The sequence below is a fragment of the Mesoplodon mirus genome, assembly GCF_964341445.2.
Source record: "Mesoplodon mirus genome assembly, chromosome: 15".
NCBI lineage: Eukaryota > Metazoa > Chordata > Mammalia > Artiodactyla > Ziphiidae > Mesoplodon > Mesoplodon mirus.
In genome coordinates, this window is record NC_138991.1 from 21,461,862 (window position 1) to 21,482,376 (window position 20,515).

Genomic DNA, 20,515 nt, shown 5'->3' on the forward strand with positions numbered 1-20,515 from the left:
GATGGATGATTAGATGGATAGACGGATGGATGAGATAGAGGGATGTCTCTGGATTTTGTGACAGAGTCAGGTGTATTGTGTCTGTCTTTGTGGGTGTGTCTGCATGTTTGTACATGAGGCCATGTCTGTCTGTGTGTCCGTCTCCCAGTATCTGCACCTTTGTGTGTCTGTAAGTGCCCCAATCTGATTTTGTGTCCACCTCTGGTGGTGTGTGGTCTGTGTGTCTATGAGCTGGGTGCATCCGGACACCTGCTTATTTGTGTGTGGTTCTTGGTGGGTACCTGTCCGTGTGTGCCTGGCTGTGACTATGTGCAGTCACGTCTCGGATTTTAATCTGATTTTCTGTCCATGTCACCGTGTCTGTGTGTCCAGGTTTATTTGCCATATCTGTCACAGTGTGTCTGTGTCTCTGTGCGTCCACAACCCTACGTCCCTGATTGTGTGTCTGTGTCTGCTCCATATGTATCTTTATCTGACGGTGTGTGTGTCTTCTTGATCCCGGGTCTGACCTGACTGCGGGTCCATGTCTGTCTATCGAAGTACGCCTGTGTGTCCTGGTGCAATTGTGTGTCTGTATCTGTGTGTGTGTTTCTGTATGCAGGTTTCTCTGTTACCCAAGATCTGACTCTGCATATCCAGGTGCGTCTGGGTGTCCTGGTCTGTGTGTCCCTGTGGCTGCCGTCCCAGCCCTGCGCTGTTTCCCCAGGGGGCGCCCTTGCCCAACCTTCACTTCCTCCCTCGTCTCCTGACCCCTGGGTGCGCCCCAGCCGGCTGGTGGAGAGGAGCGTGGACCCAGACAGGGCACCGCCTCCCCGCCAGGTCCCCGCCTGGTCCCCGCCTTCCCGCGAGGCCCCGCCCCTAGCCCGCCCCTAAACGGGCCATAAGTTCACCGTCGGTCTCAGCCTCTGCATTGCCCGTCGCTAGTGGTCTGCACTTGGAGAGTCCTGCCACCGGTCTGAGGAGCACAGCCACCACCCGACCATGGCCGAGGGTGAGTATCAGGGTCAGCGCAGTATCAGGGTCAGCGCCGCTGCGACCGTTCAGGGGCCCCGGGTCCAGCCATCCTTACCTGGTCTCTGTGGTCCCACCGGTGCAGTGGGGGTCAGGACCGGGATGGGCTCAATCCCTAAGTCCCCGATTTGGAGCGCAACAAGTGGGCTGGGCTGGGTGAGAGGTGCCTGGCTCCCAGTCCTGGCTCTGCTTAGGGCCTCAGCTTCCCCATCCCCAGGGCATAGTCATTAACCTCTGCCTTCCTGGATCAGATGAGGCGATGGAACACGAAGGCGTGCTATGAACGGTAAAGTACTGTGTTAGCAGACCATTGTCACTTGTCCTCCGGCAGTTAGTGGAAGCTGGCTCCCTGCTGCATGCCAGGAGTGAAGTTGTACAGAGGGTGCTGGCCTGGACTCAAGTACTTAGTTTTGGTTAGTCTGTGGTGGTGTGTAACCCAAGCCCGGCTGTCTCCTTGGCCTCGGGGGCCAGAGAGGAGCTCCCAGCATCCTATGGAGGAAAGGCCTGAGAGCAGACTTGCTCTCCTAGGTCCCTCCCTGCCCTCAAGTTCTGCAAACCTGGTCCTTGGCCACTGGTTGAGTCTCAGTTTCCCCTCCTGTAAAACATGGACAGTAATGCCAGTCCTCGGTACATCTGTGAGAGGACTGGAGAAGGGGCTCAATTCATTTCCTACACACACACACACACACAAACACACACGGGCAGGGCTACCATTTCAGAGGGATTTCTACGATGGGAGATGCGCCTGTACTGATGCTGCTGGACTCAGCATCCTGGCTGACTCTTGGGTCAAGTCCATCTGGAGGTGGCCTCTGCACCACCACAGCCCCCAGGAAGGAGGGTGGGCAGAGCGAACATGGAGAGGGACCCGGGGCACGTGGAGCAGGAACAAGCAGGAGGAACCACCGACGTGCCTGACCTACTGTGTGATCTCGGGCCATCTTTGTCTCTCTCTGGGACCCAGCTCCCCAGCACATGCGATCGAAAGCCAGCTCAGGGCTGGCTGTGATGCGTCACCTAGGCGGCCCACTTGTGCCTCATGCAGTTTCCCACCCTGTCCCCAAGAGTGGGGCTCAGTAGACCTGGGGGACTCTGGAGATGCCAATTATGATGAGCCCCCTGCCCCACTGCCAGAGTGGCCACTTCCTACAGAGGTCCCGGTGGCCTGGAAGACCTCGGGTCCTTTCTCAGTGTGGAAATCCTGAGACCCTAGACCCCAGTGTTTCTGCACCTCTAGAGCTGGGCATGATTTCTGGAAATCTTTCTTCAGACAATAGAGTGAGAAAGAGCTGCATCTGCCCCAGACCAGGGACTGACCATCTCTCTAAGGTCTCCTAGGGGGACAACAGTGGCCTCTTTCTTGCTTAAGCTCTCTGGAGTTGAAGTTTCCCCAAACAGTGTTTCTTCACCCCAGCAGGCCAGCAGGAAGTTCTTCCTTGTGGCTAGCGGAGGTCTCTCTTGCTGTGATTGCAGGGGCCTCAACTTCTCCCAGGTCTCCTCCTAGGCTTGAAACAACACAGGACGTGGGCGGGGGATGGGAGGAGTGGAGGCGGGCAGGGGGATGGACCACAAAATCTTGAGCTGTGAGTGAGGTTGTTACCAGTGCGGGCTCCCGAATCTACAGCCCTGGATTCAAACCCCAAAGCTTCAGCTTGTGCTTGCCGTGAGACCTGGGGCCGTGTAATGTCTCTGTCTACAAAGTGAAGGTAGTGATAGTAGCTGTTTAGGTGGGTAGTTGTGAGGTTTAAGTGGAGATAATCCATGTCAAAGCCCTCGGCAGTTACTGGGCAATTTGTTCCATGGCGGGAGGGAGGAGACCTGCATGTATGTCTCTGTGGAAGGACCCACTTGCTGGGTGACTTTGGTAAATCCCTGACCCTGGGCCTCAGTGGGACCACATACTCTTAAGGGTCCCATAATTCTGAGCATCTCCCTTGCCCACTCCTCTCACCCTACGGTCCCCTAATCTTGACCTTGATTAGGTCAGATTGAGCTTGCCAAGGTTTATGAGATTTGACCCTCACTCTCCCATCACCCCAATCCCTCCCCTGGTCTTCAGTTCCCTCTGAAAATATGGGAAAAGAGAACTTTCACATATCAGACTTTTGCCCTGGGCTCAGCCCTGGGGAAAGGGTGTCCTCTGCTAGACCTCACAGCAGCCCTTTGACGCTTCAGAAAAGGAGGCACAGAGAGGGAGAGACACCTTCCCCAGGATCACACAGCGGCACAGCAGAACTGAAACTCAGGTCCAGAAGACTCCAAAACCTCTGTCATTGAAAAAAAAATTTTTTTATGGAGAATTGAACGTACATAAAAGTAGAGAGAACAGTAGAATAAATGCCTATGTTCTCGTCACCTGGTCCCAACTACCACCAACTTATGGCTACTGTTGCCTCCTGCCCTCACACCCCACAACCCATTAATTGGAAACAAATCCCAGGCATCACATCATTTCATCCATAAATATTTCAATATATCTCTCCAAAGAATAAGGACTCCTTTTTAGACATAAACAAATACAAAATTCCTTAATATCACCATTACACATCAGTATTCAAATTTCTAATTGCCTCATGCATGTAATAAATAGTTTTTAAAATCAAAATCCAAATAAGGGTCACACAGCACAGTGGGTTGTAGTGTGTTTTAGGTTTCTCTTAGTCTATAGGTTATCCCTTCAACTTTTTTTTCTTGTCTTTTTTTTTTTTTTTTTTTTGTAATTTATTGGTTAAAGAAACCGAATACTTTACCTATAGTTTCCCAGAGTATGAATTTTGTTGATTGCTTCCTGGTTCTGTGTTTACATCTTCCTCAGTCCTCTGTATTTTCTGGAAATTGGAAATTGAACCTAAAAGGCAAAGCCTGTGTAATTAATCGATACCGAATACCACCCCCCTTTTTACCAAAAGAGCCCTCCAATCACAGTAGACTAGCTCGTGTTTAGTAGGCATTTATTATGAGCCAGGCACCGGGCTAAATGGCTCACCACAGCCCTGTTAGGTGGATCCTGCTGTCCCCACCTGTGGACACATGGGGAAAAGTGAGGCCCAGGAAAGCTGAGTTGCCTGAGGGCCCACGGCTAGGAGGTGCAAAGACTTCCCCACTTGCCGCAGTGCGCACAACCTGTGATTAAGAGCTGGGGAGGAAATTCCCCGTCGGTCCAGTGGTTAGGACTCCGGGCTTCCACTTCAGTGGGCCCAGGTTCGATCCCTCGTCAGGGAACTAAGATCCTGCAAGCTGCGCAGCACGGCCAAAAAACAAAAGGAGTTGGGGAGGTTCAGGCCCAGTTAGCCCCTGGGTGACAGGGTGGGTGGGCATTGGGAAGGCTGGCTCCCGGGGGTGCCCTGAACCCCTCACGTCCAGGGAGCTCAGGGCTCACAGCTGACTGAGGGATGGAACCACGGCTCAAGCCCCTCACTGTCTCCACAGATCTTGTTCTGGAGAGATGTGACCTGGAGCTGGAGGCCAATGGCCGTGACCACCACACGGCTGAGCTGTGCAGGGAGAAGCTGGTGGTGCGACGGGGCCAGCCCTTCTGGCTGACGCTGCACTTCGAGGGCCGAAACTACGAGGCTGGCGTGGATAGCCTCACCTTCTGTGCCGTGACTGGTGAGTCCCACGCCCGCACCTCCCTGTTCTGTGATTCTGTTGTCCCCTGACAGACCATGGGACAGATGACGCCGTTCCTCTTCGCCCCCTGAGAAATTCCCAGCAGTCATACCCCATTTTACAGATGAGGGAACTGAGGCCAGAGAGTGCAGAGATGTCTCCGCAGGCCGCTCAGTCTTGTAGATAAGTCTGTGCTTCTGGACGCCTGCGTTCCTGACAACCTGTTGTCACCAGGGTTGAAGGGGGGGTTTGCCGCCACACGGGTCCATCAAGGTCCTGCCTGCCTTTTCCCACATCAGAACAACTTCCCAATTCTTATCAACAGCCACCCCTGCAAACCCACACAACCTGATGGTATCAGGCCCAAAGGGGGTCTGGTTGGTGGAGAGAACCCCCGCTGCTCCAGCCCTCTGAGTGGGCAGTTTTATGTTCCCCTAGTTCTTTCTCTAAGCCTTCGGAGGCTGCCTCAGGCTCAGGAGCTGGACAGACAGACCTGGGTTCTGGTGTGGACCAGACTGCCTACCCGCTGTGTGACCCTGGGCAAGTTGCTTAGCCTCTCTGAGGTAAAGCACTCCTGGTGGAAGGTCATTAGGTGAGAAGGGCCTGACATGAGGGAGTGCCCTGCAGATGTTAGCAGCTGTTTGCTGGTCTTGCTCCAGGGACTCCAGTGATGGATGAAGGGACATTGAGGCCCCAACCACCCCATCCCCAGATGCCCAGTGTCCAGTCTTCTTTGCTATTCCCAGGAAAGTGGCCTTAAATGCTAAATCCCTGGGTTTGGCTTCTGATGGGAACCACTCCCTTGAGGTCAGAGAGGGGCCGCCTGGCTGGGACTCTGGCCCAAGCGTGGGAAAGGTGAGCTTTAGCTCTTTCTGAGGTCTCTGAGGCCAGAGAGCAAGCAGGCTGAGGCCCATACTACCTGGGAGGCCGTTTGATAAAGCTTATCACAGCGCCTGCAGACCGGCCACGGATATCCACTTCATCCCTTTCCTCCCTCCCCCTTCCCTTCTGGCAGGAGCACACCTACTAGCCAGGATACCCCCCCACACACATACCCAGCATCCTTGGGGTTCTTCCAATAAATCTGAGGGGCCTCCTGCAAGTCTCTGATCTTTCCAGCCTCAGTTTCCCCCTCTGTAAAGCGGAAGGCTGAATCCATGGCAGTTAAGGGCTGGGTGTTGTGCCCTGAGCAGGCTGGGCTTGATGAAAATCACATCTATGGTATGTGCATACTCATCCTGAAACCTTCTGTTCTAGAAGTGTAGCTAGCACCCATTTCACAGATGAGAACTCCGAGGCTTAGAAAGGTCAAGTTACTTGCCCAGGTCATACAGTAAGTTAGGGACACAGCAGAATTGAAACCCTGACCCCAGAGTTGAGGCTTTTCATTGATGTGATCTGAGAGCAGGGACATCTACTTGTTCACCACAAGTGCCTGCCGGTCTCAGTTTATTCCTCTGTGAAATGGATGGTCGATGAACTGCCAACTTGGGTATTTCCCATCTTTTTTTCCTTCTTTCAACTTCAAGGCGTCCAAATTTCTTTCTCCTTCTTCTCCATTTGTCTAGGCAGCCTGACACTAGGTCACGAGGCCCCAAGTTCAGGGTTGGGGCCACAGGGGAGGCGGGGAGCTGACCTTTTTACCCCAACAACTAATCTCTGGTCTCCAGTCTCTGCCAGCTTATCTCAAACCATAGCCAACCTGCCCTGGTAATGTCCACAGCCCCCGGGGCAGCCACAGAAGGCACTGTATCTCTGGGTGCACTCGGCCTCCCTGTCTGAGCTACCAAGACCCTCCTGTGGGCTGGGGAAGCTGAGAAACAATACCAGGAAGGGGGGCCTTCTGCCTTGATGCCTGGCTTTGGTCAGCCCCCGACCCTGGGCCTGGCCTGGGCACCCTGCCCTAGTGTTGGAACATTCTAGCTTATGATCAGCCTGTCCTACCTCTTCAGGGAAACTGAGGCCCAGAGAGGAGAGAGAGCTGGCGAAGGTCACTCAGCAAATGGGGTGTGTGACCTGACCCCACCCATGCCCAGATGCCATGCATTTCACCCTGACAGTTCGAGGCCGGACAGGCTCTGCTGTGGGGTACAGACCACAGCAGACAAGCACCATCCTTGTTAAGGAATAAAGCTCTGCTTTCCCCCAAGGCGGGCCAGGGTTGGGAAGGTGGGTTGGGTGAGAGTGAGGTCATCCTGAAGCAGTGAAGAGAACCCTTATGCAGCTAATAGAAGGCTTGACTCTGGAAGGTTCCCCTCATCCACCCCACCCAGGCCCTCACTGCCGTGGTCGGGGGAGTGGCCAGGACCCCTCAGACCTCCAGGGCCATTTACCCAGGGGGGTCTCTGTGACACCTCTAGCCCCACAAACGGTTCCGTGTGGAACCGCAGCCAAGGGGTTTTCTAAGCCAGTTTATGTGAGCAGCAGTGGGGCTGGGGGACAGCCCGTCCTCCTCCCATCCACCAGGACCCCTCAGAAGAAAGGGGTGTGTAAGTGCGTGTATGTACACAGCTGCCGCGGGACAGAGAGAAAGGGAAATGTGTTTCCTGGCCTGTCCCTGAGGGTGGTGTATCAACAGTGATGGTGGCTATGGTACCTGGCCCAGGCCATTACCATGGAGACCAGATCATTGATCATCCAGAGTCTTTTCTGAGAATGAAAGGGGTGCCATTAAGAATTACGCTGGGAGAGGGAGGAGATATGCGGATATATGTATATGTATAGCTGATTCACTTTGTTATAAAGCAGAAACGAACACACCATGGTAAAGCAATTATACTCCAATAAAGATGTTAAAAAAAAAAAAGAATTATGCTGGGACCACAGGCATAAAATGGGACTATCCTGGGAAAACTGGGACGTATAGTCACCCCAACTTTACCCCTTTCGGTCTCAGTTTCTATATCTGTGAAGTGATTCAATTGAACTAGACAATTAACGCATTCCACTCCAGTCTCAAAATCTGTTATTTGGCTTGGGAATTCTGATTTGTAATGGTCTCTTTGGATGACACTGGGGATAGCTCATATTTACTGCATAATTACTATGTGCTAGTCACTGGTTTAAACTCTCACTGATTCCTCTAAACAGCATTAGAAGGTGGTAGTGACAATAATAAATAATAACTATTATTTATTGAGCACTTACCATGTGCCAGGCACCTTGCAATGTGCTTTACAAGCGTCACCTTCTTTGAGCCTCACAATGACCTTATGAGGAGGTACTGCAATTGACCCCATTTTACAGGTAAGGAAACTGAGGCACAGAGAAGCTAAATTGCTTGTCCAAGGTCACAGAGCCAGTTTCAGACCTGGAGTCGAACCTTTCTAGGCATGTAGTCTAAGCCTGTTTTCTTCTTTGATGAGAAAATCGCAGATCAGAGAGGCCTGGTGACTTAGCCCAGGTCACACAGCACTCAGGGTCTAAGTGGTGGAACCAGACCTAGGCTGGCTCTCGGGCCCCAGTGCTGCCCAACTTCTCCCCTAAATACTGGCTCCGGAAGACAGGGAGCATTTAAAGGCTTACAGCTGGCTCCTGGCACTCAGACAGGGCCCCAGAGGCCTGTGTCATGCCTGTTAGCTCATAGTTATATTTGGGCCTGGGAGTGGGTGGGGCTGGCAGGTAGCCCCTCAGTGAGCAGGCCCCCATATTGTCAGTAGTGGTGGGGGGGGTAGAGCTGCAGGGAGGGAGATGCAAGAATAAACAGAAACCCTCCCAAGCAGCCGCCCAACCAGGCAGAGAAGATTTTGTTTCTTCTCTGCGCCGCCCAAGTCCAGAAAGAGTGACCAGCACCCCTCACCCTCCCCATGACTCAGACCTGCCTTCATGGGCTAGGCCCTGCCCTCCATCTGAAAAAGAGCCAGTTCAAGGCAGGCTCTCACTACACTGAGCCCTGAAACCCCCCGACTAGGGAGCATCCCTTTTGGGAATGAGAGGCACCTTGGGGGCAGCCCAGGGCCTAGAGATGTGGGCTCAGATGTTAGCTTTGCTGCAGACCCCTGGGATGTTCTTGGGAGAGCCCTTCTCTCTGAGCCTCAGTTTTCCCTCCTGTACAAGGGGTCTTTGGAGAAGCAGTAAGTGCCAAGGTGCTTTGTAAAGTGTAAAAGGCTGTAGGGAGGTGAGGGATAGTTCTGGCTCTTCGTGGCTGCCTATGGAGATACAGAGGCAAAAAGTTGGAGGGGCCTTGGGAGATAGACACCTAGGTCTGCATTGGCCAGCACCCTCTGCTAGCCAAGAGCAAGCAGGCTTTCAGACAGGCCCCACTGGGGACATCAGAGGACCAAGGTCCCATTCTACTCAGAGTCTCGGCTTCTTTTTCTGAAAGTTAAAGGATTTAGGCAGGAGAGGAGGACCTTCGGGGAGTATCTTGCCTAATTCCTGTCCATGTTACAGATGGGCAAACTGAGCCCAGAGAAGAGAATGGTCTTCCCCAAAGTCACGCCAGTCCAGAACAGTGTGACTGTGACCCTGTCCCAGGCCACGCTGTCCCCTCTTCCAGGAGGAATCTCCCAGGAGATTGAGGATGTGCTGTGTGCCTGCAGCTTTTCATGTATTCCCACAAAACCATCCTGCACACTTTGGGGTCTGATCCCCATTTTACAGATGAAGAAGCTGAGGCTCAGAGAGATGAAACCTGTCCCCAAAGTTCCCTCAATGGTTAGTGACAGAACTAGGCCTCAGACCCAGGCCCAGGGGACCCCAGACATGTGTTCTGCTCCTGCCAGCCCTGGCGCTCACCCTCCCTCACCACCCCTGGCTCACGGCCCCTGCTTTCTCCCTCTGCAGGCCCAGTCCCCATCGAGAATGCCGGGACCAAGGCCCGCTTCCGGCTGTCCGATGCTGTGGAGGAGGGTGCCTGGGTGGCCACGGTGGTGGACCGGCAGGGCAGTGCCCTCTCACTGCAGCTCTGCACCCCAGCCAGCTCCCCCATTGGCCTGTACCGCCTCAGCCTGGAGGCCTCCACTGGCTACCAGGGCTCCAGCTTCGTGCTGGGTCAGTTCACCCTGCTCTTCAATGCCTGGTGCCCAGGTGAGCTGCGCTTCATCCGCGGGGTGGGGAGATGGGCAGGGCTGGACCCACCCATGGGAACCACTGAGGGTGGGAGGATGGGGCGGAAGAGACATCCAATTGAATTGAGTGAGGCCTACTCTATACAGTTCCGTGCTCCAGCCTCCCTAAGACCTTGTGATGTCAGAACTCACTTATTCCCAGTTACAGAGGAGGAGACAGGCTCGCGGAAGCAAAATGACTTGCCCCAGCCTACATAGCTACAAAGGGATCTCACCCTGTGTCTGAGGCCCTGGCACTGTGAGCTGGGCCTGGAGGTGACCCAGGTTCAGAAGCCCCGTTCAGGAAAGGGCTGCCCAATGGATGCCCAGGGCCGCAGCTTTATGCCTGGCTCTGTTTCGTGGGGCTCTGTTTTAAATCCCACCGGACTGGCTTGGGGAAGGGAAACAGGGAGGTGGAGGGGTGGGGTACCCAGGAGAGGTGGGCAGGAGCAGTTTGGTCACCTAGGTGTCTCCTTATACATTCTTTCGGTGTGGCTCTCAACAATCCCCAGGGGGAGAGGTTAGCATCCTTGTTTTACAGACAGTAAACTGAGGCTCAGAGATAAATGGTTTTAGGCAGGTCCTTCAAGGAGCAAGTGGGCGATTCTGGACAAAACTAGAGAGTCAGGGAGAGGGCTGAGTCTATCTCGAGCAGATGGGAGGAGACAGGGGCGCACCACAGGCCTTCCCAGGCCTCAGTTTTCGCATGTGGCTTACAAGACAGTGGACTCTCTTTCCTTCCTGCTCCTATGGAGCCCAGCAGAGAGAGGGGCCTTGTGGGCGGGCCCAACCTGGGAATGGGTTGTCCCTCCTCAAAGCCCGGGCCCAGGGCAGAAATTCTGGCCTCTCCAGCATCAAGACAACCAGCTTCTTACTAGGCCACTGCTTTCTTTCTTTCTTTCTTTTTTCTCCATTTTGGGGCATTTTATTTGAACAGAAAGATTTTTTTTTTATTTTCTCTTTTACATACTTTGGCTTTTATTTCTAATTATAACAGTAAGACATGAGAACACCCTCTTTATAAAAGCTTTAAGCACTACAGAGAGACAACCCCCCCTTGACTCTCTTCCTTGGGAAACACCATTATTAGATGTCTTTGGGGGGTTTATCTCCTTAGATTCCAATGTATGTGCCTGGAGACGTCGCTGTATTTTTTTTTCTTCCAGTTTTATTGAGATATAATGGACATACAGCACTGTATAAGCTTAAGGTGTACAGCATAAAGATCTGACTTACATACATCGTGAAATGATTATCACAAGTTTAATGAACATCCATCATCTCATATAGATACAAAATTAAAGAAATAGAAAAAAGTTTTTCCTTGTGTTGAGAACTTTTAGGATTTATTCTCTTAAGAACTTCCAGGGGCTTCCCTGGTGGCGCAGTGGTTGAGAGTCCGCCTGCCGATGCAGGGGACACGGGTTCGTGCCCCGATCCCGGAAGATCCCACATGCCGCGGAGCGGCTGGGCCCGCGAGCCATGGCCGCGGAGCCTGTGTGTCCGGAGCCTGTGCTCCGCAACGGGAGAGGCCACAGCAGTGAGAGGCCCGCGTACAGCAAAAAAAAAAAAAAAAAAAAAAAAAAAAAAGAACTTCCATATGTAACATACAGCAGTGTTAGTTACATTCATCATGTTGTACAAGACCTCACTGCATTATGGGTTTCCCTGTCTTTCTTAAACATAAAAGAATCTTACCATATACATCAGCCTACAACTTGGGTTGGTTTTTTTCTCCCTCTACTGTACATCTTGAGGCTCTTTCTGCGTCAGTCTGCAGACATCTGCTCATTCTTTTTAAGAGCTGGGAGTGCCCTGGGTCTTGCCGGGTGGTTGGTTCATTAGTCTGGCTCCCACCCACAGGCATGAGTTGGTTCCCAGTGGCTTATCAGAGGGAGGAGCACCCTTGATCACATGCCCTGTGGCCACACGGAATGGTTTCTCAGGACAGAAGTGGTCTTGCTGGACCCACCGTCCGCTCATTTTGATTTTAGTCAATGTGAACTTACAGCTAGTTGGCAACCCTGCCCGCAGGGCAGGAACGTGGCAGTGCCCCTCCCCGACCCCAACACCGTGGGGTTTCAGAGTTCAGGGAACGGGGAGTGAGGGTCTGGGGGATGTCCCCTTCCTGTGGCTTGGCTTCCTCCCTGCCCGGAGGGTTGGGCTGACAGTCAGCCAAGCAGCACAGTGACTAAAGGGACCCACATCCCAGGACGGGAACTGGTGATGCGGAGGCAGGAAGTTGGGCTCAGTGGGGGTGGGCGCGCTAGGGGAGGAAACTGCTCTCCCTCTGGGGGAAGGGGGGATCTGCCCGTGACCTGGAGGCCTCCCGTCCCTGAGCACCAACATGGTCGGGATTGGGATCTAGCGGCCCCAAGGCCTCCACCTTTACCAGCTAGAGACCTGAGCGGGGACATCATAGTCCCAGCTTCCTGGGCTGCGGTGGGGACAATTCAACATGTGCTGACGCTTTCACTGGATGAGAAAGTACTGTGGGCTTTTTCTTCTCTTAAATTCTTCCTCCCACGCTGCCCGCTGATTTACAGCCACATAGTTCACTTATCTGAAGGCTGATGTTTATTGCGCAATCTTCCGAGCCACAGGGCAGGATGCAAAAGACACCCAGCCACTTTCACATTTGCTTCCTCCAAGCTATAAGGTTGCTGGTTGCTGTAGAGGAGCCCAGGGGTCTGAGGGGCCGGGCAGCTGCATCCCAGGCACTGGACATGTTTCCCCAGGCTGATTTCAGTAGGCACGCTGCCTGGGCCCGCCATACTTTTAGGGACCCATGAAAATGTGTTAATTTCTTTTAAAATCAGAAGAAACAAAATGAATGTTCAGGCCAGAGAATGTGTTTTAACATATAATATTAATATGTTCATCATTATACCAATGCAGTCATAAAATATATTTTTGGGGCCTCCCTGGTGGCGCAGTGGTTGAGAGTCCGCCTGCCGATGCAGGGGATACGGGTTCGTGCCCCGGTCTGGGAGGATCCCATATGCCGCGGAGCGGCTGGGCCCGTGAGCCATGGCCGCTGAGCCTGCGCGTCCGGAGCCTGTGCTCCGCAACGGGAGAGGCCACAACAGTGAGAGGCCCGCGTACCGAAAAAAAAAAAAAAAAAAATAAAATAAAATAAAATATATTTTTGTTTTTTTTATTTTTTTGTGGAGGAAGGAGCCCACGGAGACAAAAATGCCCAGAGCCGACCAAAGTCATACCATGGCTCTGGATTTCCCCTTCCCAGCCTCAGTTTCTTCACTTGTGAAGTGAGGATTAGAAAGGCCAGGTTAACCTTTGCCTTCCTGTCATCTGGCCCCACCGCCCCAGGCCCTTTTCTGTCGGCGCTAGCCACAGGGAACTAAGTGCCCTGTGTTTTCCAGCAGGCACACCTCTGCTCTCTCTGGTCCTCTGATTAGAATGTCATCCAGGCAACCTTCAGATGCCAGCTGACCCCCCAAGCTGGACAAGGACCCTCCTCCCCTGAGCTGCAGTGACCCTTTCTCGGCTTTCTCTCCGCCTGAATGATGCTTCTTCCTCGCACTGGCTCAGGGCTTTAGCTTGCAAAGCACCTTTCAGATCTGGGATCACAGTTTACTCCTAGAGAACACAGTCAGGTGGCAGGAGAAGAAGTGACCTGCCCAGGGTCACACAGCAAAGGAGACTCAGAGCTAGGGGGTTCCTGACTCGTGGCCCAGCGAGTGTGCCTGTCTCTTGTTTTGGCATCAGTTTTCCCATCTGTAATATATTCTTGAGCCTCAGTTTTGCCATCTGTAAAATGGGGGCTCCAAGGATCCCTTCCACATGGGACTTTTGGAGAGATTAAACAAGTTAATATATGTCATACATTTCTCATGGGTCCTGGCACGTGGCAAGTGTTGGATAAAAGACAGACATTGTTGTCACTGATAATACCTTATCTCACTGATATGGGATTGTTAATTAATTATTAGTTTTTCTGATTAAAAGAGAGAAAGGCCTCTGAGAAACTGACCTGGCCCTGGGGAGTTGGCACCCCGGCTGCCACGTCTGTGGGGAACCTGGGCCTTGCCAGACCTAGAGTTGAGGCCCTTTCCTTTTCACCCACAGCGGACGCTGTGTACCTGGACTCAGAGGAGGAGCGGCGGGAGTACGTCCTCACCCAACAGGGCTTCATCTACCAGGGCTCAGCCAAGTTCATCAAGAGCATACCTTGGAATTATGGGCAGGTAAGGCCACACCCTGACCCTCCCAACCATCTTAGGCCCACTTTGTGCTGGATCCTCGCTCTGAGACAGTCAAAATCAAAGTCAGAAGTGTGAGCAGGTCTGAGTCACCTACGCCATGCTGTCAAAGATTCAAGGGCCCTGAAATGGTTAGAGGCTCAGAGAGGGCCCAGGCCAAGCCTGAGGTCATACAGCAAAGGGTGGCCCTATCCACTGTGGGAGCAGCAGCTCTGGATTCAAGGTGGGAAAGAATAAGAGGGCCTCTGAGAGTTGTGGGGCTGGCAGGTGCTCCATGAGGGAGAAGGGGAACATTCAAGGCCATATATCAAAATAATGGGCAGCACTGGAGAAAGCTTACGATATGCTAGGCATATGCTGAGAGGGGCTTTAAACCATTATCTAGATCAGTGGTTCACAAACTCGAATATATGTCAGAATCACCTAAAAAAATGGGTTAAAACACAGGTTCCTGGGTCCCATCCCTAGTTTCTGATACAGTAGGTCTGGGTATGGGCTGCGAATTTGCATTTTTAACAAGTTCTCAGGTGATGCTGATGCTATTGATCCAGTGATACTTTGAGAATCACTGTTGTATCAGCTAGCTACTGCTGACTAACAAACAAGTCCAAAACTTGGAGGCTTGATAAAACAATCATTCATTATTTCTCATAAATCTATGGGCCAACCAGGACATGACTGTCTAGGCTGGGCTTGGCTGATCTCAGCTGGTTGGCTCATAACTGTACCATGTGATTCCTCCTCTTTCAGCAGGCCAGCCTGGGCTGGTTCTCCAAATCAATACTCTTATTTCCTCTGCTATCCAGCACCCCATAAAAATTCATTGAGATATTGCTGAGAAAACTCATGAAGCAAGAACCATCACACCCCTCGCCCTTCAACCTCCTGGTGTATTAGTGGGTGTTGGCCTCCTGGGGTAGGGTTCACCTTGAGATTTCTCTTAGCAGCCCCTGGATCAAGGTCCATGTTCAAGACTAGGGAGTCCTGCCCTGGGATCATAAGATGATCCCTGAGATCTGGGGCTCTGGCCTCAGTTTCCTCTTCTGAATATTGGGGATAATAATTGCAAAACTGTCTGCCTCCAAATAACTGCAGAAACCCTGTAGCCCTCTGTGGGATATAAATGAAATGGTGATATGACTGTGATGCATAAAATACATCAGAAAATGAATTGGCTCTTATTTCCCAGGGCTCTGTATTCTCCCCTGAGAGACAGAACAAAGCCAACTCCTCCCTTTCATTTTCTGAGTTCCTGGTCTGTGTCCAGGTTGTGCGGGGCCGTGGGACATGGCCTTGCAAACTTCCAGAAGTCATCACTAGCCAGGATGATAAGACCTAAAGGAAGGAAGGGAATCAGGCAGTTCCTGAAGTAAGCAGCATTTGAGCTGAGCTTTGGAAGAGGTGGGTGCCTGGTATTCCAAGCAAAAGGAACAGCATGAGCCAAAGTTCAGAGGTGGGAAAGTTTATGCTGTACCTAAGAAGGATGTTACTGTTTGGGGAGCACTTATATGAGAAGGGGCCCCAGGAGATGACGTGGGAGAAGTCAGCAGTGTTCAGGTTGTGAACAGCCCTGAATGTCAGGCTGATGGCAATAGGGAGCCACAAAATGAATTGTTCAAGCCAGGGAGGGCTATTCTGCATCACGGAGGGAAACCTGCGATAAGGCCTGGTTTGGGACAAGACCACAGAGACGGGGAACAGGGGGCAGACAGGAGAGCCCTTGAACATGACAGATGGGTGGTCCGATGGAAGGTGACACGGAGAGATTTTGAAAAACATAACATCTGAGTTGCAAGGATGAGGAGGTGTGTGTCACACAGAGAGAGGCAGGAAGAGCATTCCAAGCAAAGGAAATAGCAAGCACAAAGGTCCTGAGGCAGTGAGCCTGGAGCAGAATGAGTATGGGTGAGAGCGGTGAGAGATGAGGTCAAAGATGGGGTGGGACACAGAGCTTTTTTTTTTTAATTAAATTAAATTTATTTTTTATACAGCAGGTTCTTATTAGTTATCAATTTTATACACATTAGTGTATATATGTCAATCCCAATCTCCCAAGTCATCCCACCACCACCACCTCCCTTCCTCCGCCTGCCCTGCCACGTTCCCCCTCCTTGGAGGCCATACGTTTGTTCTCTATGGGACACAGATCTTAATGGGCCTTACAGGCCACAGGGAAAAGTCTAGATTTTACTCTGGGTGCAGCTTTACAGTCTATACTTTGGTTCCAATCCGAACGGTGTGTGGTGATGGGATGGGGAAGGAGGGGAGGCTCATCAGCTCTGCAGGGTGAGTCAGGCTTTAGGGAAGTGAAGACTTGGCGGTGGGGGAGTGCAGTGGCTGGGCCTGAGGTGAGTCGGAGGGGAGGGACGCTCCAGGGACGCTGGGCTTTTCACTCTGGGCTCTACTCCAAGCTCCTAGGACCCCCCCAGCCTGGATGCAGTCACACCCCCTCCCCCTTTCTCACACACTCAGTCATTGTCCCACCTCACCCTCCCTTTCCTGGGCCAGGAAAAGCTGGCACCACGGAGATGTGACAGACCCAGCCCGAGCCTCCGAGCCTCCGATCTGGTGTGTGAGACAGAACAGAGGGGTCCCACAGCTGCTGACTTCAAGGCAGGCTTCCCGGAGGGGGTGACTTCTCAGCTCCCTCATCCTCCCCTTGTTTCCTCTGACACAGTTTGAAGACGGGATTCTGGACATCTGCCTGATGCTCTTGGACGTCAACCCCAAGTTCCTGAGGGACGCTGGCCGCGACTGCTCGCGCCGCAGCAGTCCAGTCTACGTGGGCCGGGTGGTGAGCGCCATGGTGAGTGAGTAGCAGGCCTGCCAGGCCCCGCACTGGGCATGGTGGGGGAACCCAAGAGATGGGTGGGTCCCAGCTAGGAGACCTTGTATTTGGAGAGACAAGGTACAAATGCGGGTAATGCCATGTGGTCCCTCAAAGCAATCCATTCATTCATTCATTCACTCACTCATCCAGCAAGTATTCGTCAAGTGCCACCCATATCCTAGGCACCAGGGAAAAGCAGGTGTAAGACATGAATGGTCTCTAACTTCATCGAGCTTCCGTTCTAGGGTGTGTGTGGGAGGAGACAGGCGGAACCACAGTATCACATGAGCGCACAGTTGTAAGTTACGATGCACTCACCAAAGCGGCCAGGTGTGTGACAGTGTCTGAACACAGGGCCTAACCCCAGCAAGGGGCTGGGGGACCTCCCTGAGTGAGGAGTCCCGACTTGACGTAGTAACTGGGAGGACAAGAGCATCCCAGGCGGAGGGGACAGCTTGTGTGCAAAGGCTCCCTGAGGAGGGACGACTGTGGCAGGTTTGAGGAGCAAAAGGGGGGCCAGTATGGCTGGAGCAGGGCACAAGCAGGAGGGTCGGATGCAGGTGGGCTGCAGGGGGGGGCAGGGCCAGACGGTGCGGGCCTCGGGGCCACGGTCAGGAGGCTGCATTTTATTCTCGAGGTTCTGGGAGTCTGGGGGCAAATGACACAATCTGGGCAGGGGCCAGAGGGGGTCTTTGTAAAACTCAGGTCACGCCGTGTCACTCCCCTGCCACCCCGTGGACAAATTCACATCTCCAGCATCACCCTCACGATCTTGACCCCTCTCTGCCTCCTCCCTCCCGCTTCTCTCTCCGGCGCCAGCCGTCTCTAACCTCCCAGTCTGTCACACCTTGGGATCTTTGCACCTGCTGTTCCTTCAACCTGGAACGCCCTTCCCTGCCTTTCACCATGTGCTGAACTCATGCCCACCCTAGTGCAGCCGTCACCCTTTCCCCAGGCTTGGTCCCTCTGACACTCTCGCTGGTTGCAGGTCAACTGCAATGATGACCTGGGCGTGCTGCTGGGACGCTGGGACAACAACTACAGGGATGGCATCAACCCCATGTTCTGGATCGGCAGCGTGGACATCCTGCGTCGCTGGAAGAATGGCGGCTGCCAGCGCGTCAAGTATGGCCAGTGCTGGGTCTTTGCTGCTGTGGCCTGCACTGGTGAGCGGCACACGGGATGTGAGAGGGCCTGGAACCGCCCTTGGCTTCTGTGAGCCCGGGTCCCTGCAGCCTTCTCCCAGGCCTGATGTGTAACGGAGCCAGGGAGATTCGGTCAAATAAGGGGGCGTCTGACCCCCGTGGTCACGGGGTTTCTGCAGGGAGCTGAATGGTGGATCGGCCCAGGGACTTGAGACGGACCACCCGGGGTGAATTCCAGCTCTGCCTCTGACCCCCGGAGGACTTGGGCAAGAGAACTGGTGTCTCCAAGCCTAAGTTTCCTCATGTGTAAACTGGAGACAGCAGAAGCTGACCCAAGTCCCAGGGAGCGCTTAGGACCTGGGGAGATGTCACTTAGCACAGTCTCCGGTTCAAGTTAGGTGGGGTTTGTGGGTTTCCGGGGAAGCTGGGATTCCTCAGCTGGATCTTGGGGCATTTTCTCTGTGTTCATAAGTCGGCTGACAGTGATTGGATGGACGTTTGCAGTGACGGGCACAGTGACACACTTTTCTGTTTGGCCAGCCTGCCCATACCCATTCCTCTCTGAATCATTACAAGTCGCTATTATTAGCTCCCCTTAGAGGAGGAAATGGAGGCTCAGAGAAGAGAAGTGGTTTGGCCAAGGTCGCACAGCTGGTGAGTGGCACAGCCAGGCTTGGAACGAGGTGGGCCCGCCTCTGGCACAGCCTCCTGGCCTTAGACTGTGATGACGAGGCCTCCCGGGACACCGCCCCTGGGACAGGAGTGGAGCCTTGCTCCCTGGGCAGCAGGGACAGGCCTCCCCAAGCCTCAGGTCTGTACTCCGAAGCCTGTCACATGGTGGGGCAAGGCCTGGGGTTGGGACATCAGCCCTTGCCATGGGCAGCAGAGCGTCCAGACTCTACCCAAGTTGAAGGGCACAGGAACCAGGCAAGAGGTGAAGGGTCACAGCTGCTCCTTCCTTCCTCCTCCCAGTGCCCTCATGTCTCCCAGCCAGAATCCAGGGCCATCGGGGAAGCTCTTGCCCTGGTTGATGGTGGGCACAGGGCAAAGGTCACATCCCTGCCCCTCCCCTGTCTCAAAGACTCAACCTCAATCAAAACTAAAAGTAAAACAAAGGTCCTACTGATTATATTTAGTAGGACTTTCTGTTTCACTTCTTTTTTTAGATGTTACTTTCTTTACCTTACCCTGAGACTATGTTACTTTTACATTTTACATAAAAAGTAACATAAAAAGCTGCAGGAGGAAGAACACCCATAATTCCCTCTGTCAGGAGCGCCTGGCACCACCATCCGGGCAGGATTCGTGCCCGGGGTCTTCGTCCCTCCTCTGCGGTCCATAGATGCCACTTGACATCCTGCCTCTTTGTCACCTATCATTCCAACACCAGTCCCTTTCCCAGTTACTCCGGGCCCTCTGTAAACTGTGCTGAGGCACAAATGCAGGCCCTCCTGGTCCACGATGGAGTCCCAGTGCACCTGAACCCCGGGCTAGAGAGGAGGAAACAAGGCCCAGAGAGGCGAAGGGACTGGCCTCAGGCCACACAGCCTGAAGCAGCTGGGGCTGGAACGGAAGGGCTCCTGACCTTTGTTCCCTCTTCTGCTTGCCCCGCTGTTCACTCCTCACTCTGAATCTCTGTCATTACTTCTTTCCTTCCCTTCCTCCTTTTCTTTCTACCTCACCCACTCCTTCATCCCATTTGACAAATTAGTCTGTGCCAGGCCTGTGCTGGGCTCTGGGGATATAAAATAAGACAGCTCGCTCACTGCCCTCAGAGGATAAATTAAAGAATCCTTCACACACCTGTATATTGAGAATGATGATGAATCCCCAGTTTTGCTATGACTGCAAATGATGGGGTAATCTAAACCTGGCCGGGTGGCCTTCCTGGCCCAGGGAACAGCATATGCCAATGTCCTGGGGCTGTTGGCAGCATGGAGTGCTGGAGGAGCAGTGAGGCCAGTGTGGCTGGAGCGAAGTGTGCAGGAGGTGGTCAGGGGCCAGACCCTGCAGGGCAAGGGCCACGGTGGAGGTCTGGCCTTTGACCTCGAGGGCTGTGGGGAGCCATTGAGGGTTTAGCAGAGGACTGTTAATGTCAGATTTCCATTTAGAGTCTGTTGTTAGCTGTGATGTGAAAGGGAAAGAGTGGACATGGGGCAACCAGCGAGGTGGGTGCCATTGTCCGGGCAAGGGGATGGCACACCCTTACCAGTGTGCAGTGCTCCCACGTGGAGGCCCAAGCAGAGCAGATGTCTCTAGGGCCTCAGCTCATCTAAGCTCTCTCCACCGTGTCCCCCGACCCAGTGCTGCGGTGCCTCGGCGTCCCCACCCGCGTTGTGACCAACTATAACTCGGCCCACGACCAGAACAGCAACCTGCTCATCGAGTACTTCCGCAACGAGTTTGGGGAGATCCAGAGTGACAAGAGCGAGATGATCTGGTGAGGGGGGCACTCAGTGGGAAGGATCCCCTGGAGAGGAAACTTGGGGCCATTTCTCAGAGGAGGTCACATTTGAACTGGGTTAAAAGTTGAACAGTGTTTGGACAAAAGGAAGCGGGCCTTGGAGAGGCTCCGGGAGGGGGGCGGCAGGAGCAAAGGCCAAGAGGAAGGAAAGTCAATGCAGGGAGCATGAAAGGGCGTCAGGGAGA

General features: G+C 53.3%; 1 protein-coding gene across 2 annotated transcripts in view; it reads left to right on the plus strand.

The window, feature by feature from the left end:
* Positions 1-902: 902 nt before the first annotated feature.
* Positions 903-20,515, plus strand: part of TGM2 (transglutaminase 2) — a 32,816-nt gene continuing 13,203 nt past the window's right edge. Inside the window, exons 1-7 of one of the 2 annotated variants that reach the window (XM_082600626.1) lie at positions 903-991; positions 4,441-4,620; positions 9,406-9,648; positions 13,758-13,876; positions 16,569-16,697; positions 17,710-17,887; positions 20,171-20,306. In XM_082600626.1, the coding sequence (XP_082456752.1) occupies positions 982-991; positions 4,441-4,620; positions 9,406-9,648; positions 13,758-13,876; positions 16,569-16,697; positions 17,710-17,887; positions 20,171-20,306 (995 nt within the window). In that variant the 5' untranslated portion in view covers positions 903-981. The remainder of the gene's footprint in view (positions 992-4,440; positions 4,621-9,405; positions 9,649-13,757; positions 13,877-16,568; positions 16,698-17,709; positions 17,888-20,170; positions 20,307-20,515) is intronic. The other variant, XM_082600627.1, reaches the window with a different exon arrangement.